The sequence below is a fragment of the Haemaphysalis longicornis genome, unplaced genomic scaffold (genome assembly GCF_048455015.1).
Source record: "Haemaphysalis longicornis isolate Haplotype H1 unplaced genomic scaffold, Haemaphysalis longicornis Haplotype H1 scaffold_6, whole genome shotgun sequence".
In the NCBI taxonomy this organism is placed as follows: domain Eukaryota; kingdom Metazoa; phylum Arthropoda; class Arachnida; order Ixodida; family Ixodidae; genus Haemaphysalis; species Haemaphysalis longicornis.
Genome location: NW_027526407.1, coordinates 23,955,493 through 23,964,633, shown reverse-complemented (window position 1 = coordinate 23,964,633; position 9,141 = coordinate 23,955,493). Strand labels below are relative to the sequence as shown.

At 45.2% G+C, this 9,141-nt stretch overlaps 1 protein-coding gene across 1 annotated transcript; it reads left to right on the top strand.

Moving 5' to 3' along the window:
* The first annotated feature begins 2,849 nt into the window (after positions 1-2,849).
* LOC144141434 (uncharacterized) lies at positions 2,850-7,769 on the top strand. The gene is made up of 4 exons (XM_077672993.1): positions 2,850-2,914; positions 2,995-3,084; positions 4,253-4,377; positions 7,662-7,769. Exons 1-3 carry the CDS (start codon positions 2,882-2,884, stop codon positions 4,349-4,351), a joined length of 222 nt encoding a protein of 73 aa, XP_077529119.1. The 5' UTR covers positions 2,850-2,881; the 3' UTR covers positions 4,352-4,377; positions 7,662-7,769.
* The last annotated feature ends 1,372 nt before the right edge of the window (positions 7,770-9,141 follow it).

The window sequence follows — 9,141 nt, the reverse complement described above, 5'->3', positions numbered from 1 at the left end:
ATCAACAATCTCAAGTTGCTCGTTGATAAAATTTCTCATCCAGCCATATCTGTGTCGTCAGCATGCCTGATGCTTGTACTGTGCACAACTATTTACACTGTCTTTGACGATGGCTACGAAAAACTGGAGGTTGTAGTATCAATCTCCTACGCCATGTATATGGCTGTAAGCTTCCTGGACCTTGCTGTGGTGAGCCAGGAAATGAGAGAGGAGGTAAGACATTGTCTTTTTCTTCTTCTAGGTTGAAACATTTACTGGCATATATTGAAACCTGAGCTATTTAGATTTCATAGGAGCAGAGAGAAAACGTTTTTTTCTGCCTAAATATTGGAGTTCTTTAAGAGAACAGCGAGAATAAATGGCTAGCTGAGGTTTTTTATAAATACCATAGGTGCGTGGAGGAGCACACTTTTTGATAAACTATGACTGCTAGCAGGCACCGCAGTGACTGGCCGCATGATCTACCCCGAAAAGCATTTGCTCAGATTGTTTCCATAAAAAAAGCATAAATTCGCACTGGTGCGCGGAGCTGCAATTTGCATATGCTGTTCTTCAACACTGATCATTACCTTTATGTGGTTTTATCTCTGAAATACTTTGGCGAGATGGCTTCCGGATGAAGCCCGTTAAACAGCGTAGAATAAATTTTTGGTGTGGTTTTTAACAGAGCTATAGTGTTGTGCACGGCGTTTTCACTCTCCTAATTTTGATCTTTACAATTGTATCATACATGGTCTGGTACTGCGAATCCATTTTATTGCGTTAAATGCTCGAGACGCACATGTAAATGATTTGCAAGGATGGCACTGCAAGCACTGCACTTCAGAAACAATTTACTTTATGCAAAGATTTTTTGGAGATCGCAGATTATTATTATTGGTTTGTAGCCACAGCAAACAAAAATATTTTTTACGTGCGGCGTTGAAAGGCAGTTCCTCTGTAACAAAGTATGCATAACTGAAAGTTCTATTACACATATTGTCGGATTTCCGTTAAACTTTTTTTGTGCAGTTTGCGACGTGATTGAATCACACTGACAACTTTAAATACTTCGCGGTGCCCGCACAGAATTCCTGACTCCCCACACTAACTTTGGGCCAGTTTTACTGATACAATTTCAAGCGCTTTTGTGAATAAATCAATGCAGGGAGCCTATCCTTCCATATATGACATTGCTGTCATCAAAGTATAAATAGACGTGTAGTTTCCAAAAAATGCGGCTGTGCCCTCTTCTATAGAAACCGAAAAAACACGAAAGTGAACTGGGCTTACACAGGAGCAGTTGAATGTTTATTGTGCATCGATATGAACTTCCACGCCGCCATTTATAGTCAATCGGTATGGCACAGTAATACACATCAACGTTAGACACTGGATTGCACGCGCCGGAGCACTCGTAAATTCGGCTGAAATTACATGCGCTTGCAAACCGTCCGTGTGAACGAAACCAAACTGGTTGTCAGCGAATCGTATGGTGAACACATGGTCCGCTGCAGCAAAAGGAGCACCGGACCGTGTCACGAGCGTGACAGTCTCCGCCGCAGCTTACGCTGCGTGTCCCCCGTACACGTAGGTGCTGGCATCGAGGCGCCAACTGCCGGCTCCCAATAGCGTCATGATGCACTACTTCGCTTCGCCGTTCCTAGAGGGCCGCACCATCAAAAGGGAAGGATATAAGGCGCGTTCGTCGTCCATTTCACGTGTCTGTTCATATCGCAGTTGGGTGCGCGTTACATATCTCCTGCTAGCGGCGGCGAAAGAGTTCTGGGCTTTCTTAACATGGGACGCGTAAACAGTGCTTTCTTAACATGGGACGCGTAAAATTGACGCCGAGTGTTTTTACACATTCGTCCATTGATACAGCATGAAGGCCAGAAAGTACAGTTCCACGAGCGCTGCGCATGGTTTCCAGCGCATTTTTTCCGAGGCATATTTATAATACAAGTGACTGCCACAAATCACAACCTTTCGAAGCGTACTGCTTCGATTATGCCCAAAGATATCCGGACGTATAAAACAAAGTGTGTTTTTTGGTTTATAGTTAAAACACGAAAAAACAGACCGACAGTGTGAAAAGTGTATAAATTCGACTGGTCTTCTAGTTTAACCGACAAATTCAATGAGTAAGCATTAAATGACCTATTGAGTAAAAAAGTCAAGCTCCTTTCATTGAACGCGCGACAGTGGGTTGAAACGCGAAGCTGCCTGTGGCAAAATTGAGTAAGTGGGCGCCTGCGATTATTTAGGGTAAATTAGATTTATTAGAAGCTCGAATAGCTTGAAGTACGAGTAGCCTGAAATCTCAACTGCTCTGATCGTGTGGGGGTGGTGCAATCGTATACCCTTCGATCTCACAATGCCACACCCAGCTTGGATTCTGATTACGGGAGGCGTTTTTCGAAGTGCGTGGTGTGCCTTTGTGGAAACCAATCATTATCATGGGCCATCTTATTGTGTTAATTTGGCTTTCATGCAGGGTGTTTTGGTTAGGACACCGAATGAGTGAGACCAAGAAGGCTTCGCTTTAAAATACGACGTCGGTGACGTCCAGCATGGGTAGCTGTTACATAATTCTCCTTAGTTGCGACGGGTTCCGTAGCGGTTGTCTTGAAGAGAACACGAACAGAAGGACAAAAAAAGAGAAAAACTGCGCAGGCATGCGCAGATACGTAGAAATGGAAGAATGCGTCTGGTTCATCTGGTTTAAGCTTTTTGTTTGCACCATTTGAATGCAGTGTAATACTAGAAAATTTCAACAAGACTTTTCATAGCTCTGTTAAGCACTAGAAAATTCACATGGTAAATTTCCTGTGATCATAACGCTGTTTACGTGACCTTTTTTCAGGCCCAAAATTTGAAGGATGCGGTCAGAGTTGTCATCATGATGGATTCAGGTGACGCATACAGCGAACAGGTAACCGCGAAATTGTGCGATGCTCCATACGACAATATAGTCGTGTGCGTTACATAAACGCATTTTTTATACTAAAACAGATTGAGTACCTGCATGACATCATCGAGCCGGATGCTATGTGTCTGAGTGGCGGAGGCTTCTTCTGCCTAAACAAGGCCCTCCTGGTTTCTGTGAGCGCTTTCTATTCTTTTATTGTGGTATAATAACACGAAAATGAGAAGTCGTTTTCTGTTTGGCGCTCCTTGAGTATATAAGTCTTGCTTTCTAGAAACTAGAAGCAGGTTTTCAGATGATATCAATAGTTCCCCAATGCAAGACTTAAAGGAAAGCAGAAAGACTAACAAAACGTGTACTCTCAAGAATAAGAATTCTGCAACCCTGGAAAAGAAAGCTATACGAAGCGTGGTTCCTGCTCAAAAGACTTTTTGTATTAGAGTAGGCTCCCTTTTCGAGTGTACTTACACAATAAGCTAATTTTTCTTGCCTTTTTATGCAGTGTAATCATTTGATGGGCTGTTACGTCCACTTGCTGCTTCCTTGCAATTACTGAGTGCATTCACAATTGGAGGTCCCCTTTCAGTCTTTTGATTCTGGGGCACTCATCTTTATAGTAATACGTTTGTATTGCGTTTATGAAATAATTTTTCCCTTACCAAAAGGGGAAAAAACCAACACTTTGTGGAAGTAGAAAATTTTTAATGTTGACAGAGGGACTCGCTACCATGGGGCCACCGGATGCCACTGCAATGCCGCCGCTGTCCGCACGTCCCACTCTTCTCACAGTACCGAATACACCCAACATACCCAATTCGGCCCGCTCGTTAATAAAAACAAAAGCTGCAGATACCACCCCCCATTATCACCAATCCTGCCTTATTAGGGTTTCTCTTAGTGGGTGACAGACGTGTTGAGAACTTTATGCGACTTTTTGCAGCGTCTTCCAGGCTCCTTTTTCTATACGTCTGCTTCCGTTATTCAGCCCCTCTTGTTAGTTTCAAGTTTTAATTGTTACTCCCCGATCGGGCCTGCTCCGTGCCCTTCTGCTCAATTCTTTCAATCCTTTTTTACTTTTTCTGACACTTCTTTTTGAGAGAAAATAAGCTGAGTGTGTGCAACCGAATCCGCATCAATTCAAAAGTATACTTTTTCTCCTCCTGCCTTCACTATCACCTTACCCTTCTCCCGTTTCGTCATTCCCACCTCCCCTCCACTCCTTTCACCCAACTGGTTTCATCGTGTAACCACGAAACCCGTGCAAGCAGTTAAAAAAATTTGCGATGGTGATGAAGTCAGGAAGAATACTTCAAAATAATAATAATAAGTAAAACATTTTCGCAGATTGCTGGATCTATCATCACGTACACTGTCATTCTAGTGCAAACGAGTGATGAGATCGCAGAGCATGTGGATGTCAGCAAATTGGTCAGAACTTCTTAGGAAGACAGCCTCGCTGGCAAGAACAGGTAAGATGTGCATTGGGATAGACAGCTGTACACATTTGAGTTCGACAGCTACATATATATATATATTTGAACGAGCGGGGACAAGGAAGGCAATGACTGCAACATGACGCCACTCTTTTTGTATTTTATTGTGACGTTCTGGTGAGTTTCGGAAGGATCGATCAATCGACTCCTACATCTCTGTGGCTTGCTTGTGTGATTACTACAGCGCAAGGGAGGTATAAAACTGATGGAGTAGCGGAAATTTATTTCAAAGGCAGGGTGTCGGACTTCTGCAACGACAACCTGCAAATAATAAAAGTAAGGCAAAAAGCAACTTTTATTGCAATAAAGAGCACGCCTGTTGTTGAAAAAGTAGGCTTTCGTGCTACTGCGCTCAATTTGACTCGTCACTGAAGTGGCGACTGAAACTTCTCATTAAATGGCGGTTCCATCGCGCAGAGGGGCCTGGGAGAACTGAAAAAGAAGTGTCAGCTTTTCCAGTACCCGTAGGCGTGAGCCATGGATTCCCCTGCCTTTGAGCGACGAATGCGGAACGCTGGAATGAGCCCGATGCAGTGCAGTTGCGTGTACATTTGTGCAACGAATTAACAATTCTGACGCATGGCGTCTTTCTTTGTGTTGCTGTTGAAGAGCTGCTGGTTGGCTGCATTTGTGCTCATTGCTTGAAGTTATTTTTCGCGTTTGCTTGATGTTTTAAGTGCGATGCACTTTATAAGCGACCCTGAATCCGCCGTCCGCATTGCTCCTCCTCCTCTCCCCTAGCAACGGCGCGAGGAGCGGAGAGGAGCGTCTGTAGCAACGGCGCAGCGACGTCACACCCCACGTGACCCGCGCGCGCTCCGCCTCCCGCGCCGTGGCTGCGCGCGCCCGCGCCGGCTCCCGCACCGCTCCTCGCGCCGTGACGTCACACTCCCACGTGACCGCGCGCTGGCGCCTTTGCGTCTGCTCCCCCTCTCCTCGCGCCGTGACGTCACATGCTCTGCAGCTGGCGCGCCTCTCTCCCCGTTAGGTTTGCACTCACCCTCGGCGCGCGCCTCTCCCCTCGCCTGACAGCTCCCCCTCGCCGGTACTGCGCCTCTCAAGGCGATGGCAGAATTACTACGCCGTGTACTCTCGGCGCAAGAAATGCATTCGCACTTCCTCACGATTCCCTTCGGGGAGGTGGGGGCAATTTTTTTTGCGTATACATTAGCTGTTTGCGAATGCGTTCTTATTCCCCCTCGACCGTACTTATGTTCGCTGCCTTCATAGTATCGAAATACATATTACACTTGACGGGAACAAGTTCGAATTAATTGCTCGTACATTCAGGGGATACCACGAGGACACTTGAATGAATGTGAATGTGTTAAACGAAGTCTCCTGACCATGTATTCATTGCGATTGTTAGACTCATGCACGGCTGTTTTACCGAACAAAAGGTGATGCATTCTGTGTTCTCCAAACATTTTCATAAAGCCGTAAAGCTATATACAACAATTACAAAATGCAATCGAGAGTTTATTTTTTTATCCAAATTACCCCTCAAGGCCCTCACTGGAAGCGGACTACAAACGAGGCGAAAGACACAGAACAAAAAATTGGCTCCATTCCACGCTGTCAACGTGGTTGGAAAGCAAAGCTTTAAACGACATCCACAACAACTGCCCATGGGACGTCACTTCAATTCCCACACGTGGCTCTACAAAGAGCGCAACCAGAGATTCGGCTAGAAGCTACCTCGAATTCACGGCGGCGGCGTCCCCAACGCAGCAGCGTCGGCCACGGCCGGGCTACAGCGGCGGATGCCGTTATAGCCCAGCCGTGGGTCGGCAGAAAAAAAACGAGGAGGAGCGTCTTTCGAAGGCTGAAACACCGGAACCTAGCCATCCTGATGGGCTAGCTCGGGGTTACACCACCGCATGACACAAGCGCAGACACCGAAACAATTCGGCATGTGAGTTTAGTGATTCCCATTTATTTCGATTTAAACTACTTAGTTTAGCAAGTTTGTGAATTGCGAGAAAGCTGAGGAAACTCTTATAATCGCTATGTATCAAAACCAGCTGCTCCTTTCGCATTTTGCAATACTTAAAACACAACATAATTGGTAGCGTTTCTCTAGCGGCCAGATGTTTGTACGTGGTCTCTACATTTTGTTTTCCCGCCCAGCAAACCAATTTTTAGCGTATGTTTGCCGCACGACCACTTAATTTCGTCGGGTCCGGGTTACCCGGGAGGTGCTGTCGAACAAGCTGGCTCAAGCCGTCGGAAGAAAGCGCTCAATGGACGCGAAGCTGCACCAAAACAGGCCTAAAACAACCATCGCTCCAAGCCGACGACAAAGCCGACGGAATGGTCCCCACCATCACGCCCATCGGCGCGCAGGGAACGCTGGGTAATAGCGCGCGTTTGCCGCGCCATCTACACAGTGCTCCGTGTGTAAAAACCACCCTACCCACCTTCAGCCACGTTAGGAGTTTCTTATACCGCATGCCGCGAAGGAACCGTTGGATTGTAGAGATAGAAAGATCTCCTTTAAAAGAAAAACAATGTAAACAAAGCTAACAACAGGTCATAAACTAAAAACGTAGACAGGTTGGTGCAAGGCGAAAATAAACATTAATCAAAATACAACACGCAGAAAAAGACATGCATACGGGCGTATAAAACACTTTTATTAAAGTTAACATGCTATGTTAGAGCGACAGGATCAGCGACTGTTGCAATACGATATGGTAGGACATTCGAATCAACAATTGTGCGATGTACGAAATATTGTGAATAGCTACAAGCGTGGGAATTGACGGGCATCACCTTAAAGACATCGCCACGGACAGCAAAAATAGCCAGAGATGAAGTAAATGAATAAGCATCAAGTGAAGATTGATGGGACAGTTTAGGAATCAATGTGAATGTTTACGCTGTAGTGGCAGGAGTACAAGTTACAAAAAATGACGAATTATGATCCATCTGCAAGTGGAAGGTTTTGCTAAATTAACTGAGTTTGTAATAGAAAAAATATTGCTGGCTGGTTGGCGGTCCTGATAGGTTCTAGTACAAAAGAGCACTATCCTTGTGTATAATGGTTTTCTCTGATACCTATCTTTACGAAAAACATTTTTGGTACTGTAGTCTCTTGTCTCAGATAATAAATCGCTGGAAGCTTAAGCCACGTTTGGCCACCTTAATTTGAGAGTACCATTAACATACAATTTTTAAGGTAAAATATGAGATAACGATAAAACATGGTTGTAAAGTTATGTGTACAATACTCGCCTTCATCCATTCTTTTATCGCAGATACAAAGAACCACCATTGGACTTGAGGACCGAACAAGAAAGTTAAGTTAGAATATCCTGCTTTCCACCAGGCAGAGAAGACAATGAAGGGGATATTAAAATGAGTTCGAAATACTGTTGAATCACCTGTACAAAATAAAGTTTAGCGTGTGGAATCTTTGTCGTGAACTGTTTGAATCGATCTCTGCGAATGTTTGAAGAGTAGAAAATACAGTGTTTCAAACCGCTATCTCTGCATCAACAAGCTCATGCCCTGTACAACGGAGGTTAAAAATTTGCATGACCTAGTTAAATGGGTTTAAAGCAGGTTTGCTGTACAAACTACGTGTTAAAATATAGAAAAGGTATAGTTAAACAAAGATAGTACTATTTTTATAAATAGTATTTGGGTGGCCGAACAATTATCTGCGGCCCGTCGGGAGACGTCGGGTGAAACAGAACAAAAGTAAAGGGCTCGGCTAGTCGGTTGTTTACTAGGGAATTCATCGTACTAGCAAACATCAACACCGGGACCAAACTAAAGAGAAGAAACACAAGCTAGACCTTCAACTGAGTTTATGCCACAGAGACACGGAAAACGCCTATATTTACATAATAGCGAAAGGTATTCATGAAAACAGGGCAGCCTACTCCAACAGTCAGCCCAGTGAAATCTTGGAAGGGAGGCATATAGAAGATTGCTATGAGGGCGCCGCTTAATGGGTCTTGCTCGCACAAAGTGCAGGCTACCTTGCTTGAGGAAGCTGAAATAATGAAAACGGCTGTTTTTCCTCCAGACATAGTGGCCTCTGTGGCGAAGAGCCTTGCGAAGGATCTCAAAAGTGACCAACTTCCCGATTCGGGATGCCAAAAGCAGGAGGTTTATGAGGTGGATGTGCCGTACGTGCACCAGTTGTACCACCGCTTGAACAGGTCTGTGGGAAGCGCGTTTTGCAGGTGAGGTTGTCGGCACCTGAGACGCTTTCAAGGATGGTACGTAAGGTGAATGATCCTTGCACCAAACCCACCTGTGTCATAAAACACACAAGTAGGTTTGTGGATGGTACAACAGGGCTGGCATACAGGGTCCCTCTGTCGTGCAAAAAGTGCAGCGTTGGGCAAACGGGCGAGTGCCTCAATATTAGGCTCAGAGAGCAAAACGCGGCGGTGAATGCGAAGACGGTAGCTGACCAACTCCCTGATTACTGCCGTAGGTTCTTTGGGTGCACTCTAAATTTCTCACACATGCATTGTATGCAGGATCTTCTCACAAATTGACACAGAAATTGTTGAGGCTTTCACGAGAAGTAGACAAGTGGTAAGGTGCGTCAGCGCAATGTTTTTGGCGATGTCTGCTAAGAAAATCAATTTTTTTCCCGAGGGAGAGCTGGCTGCGCATAGGCGACGCGTGATTGGCGCCCCAACGTACGCCCTTTGGTGTGGGCCGGCACTGTGAAGGGCTTTTTGTTATTTGAGCAAGTGTGACGTTTTGCGGTAGTGT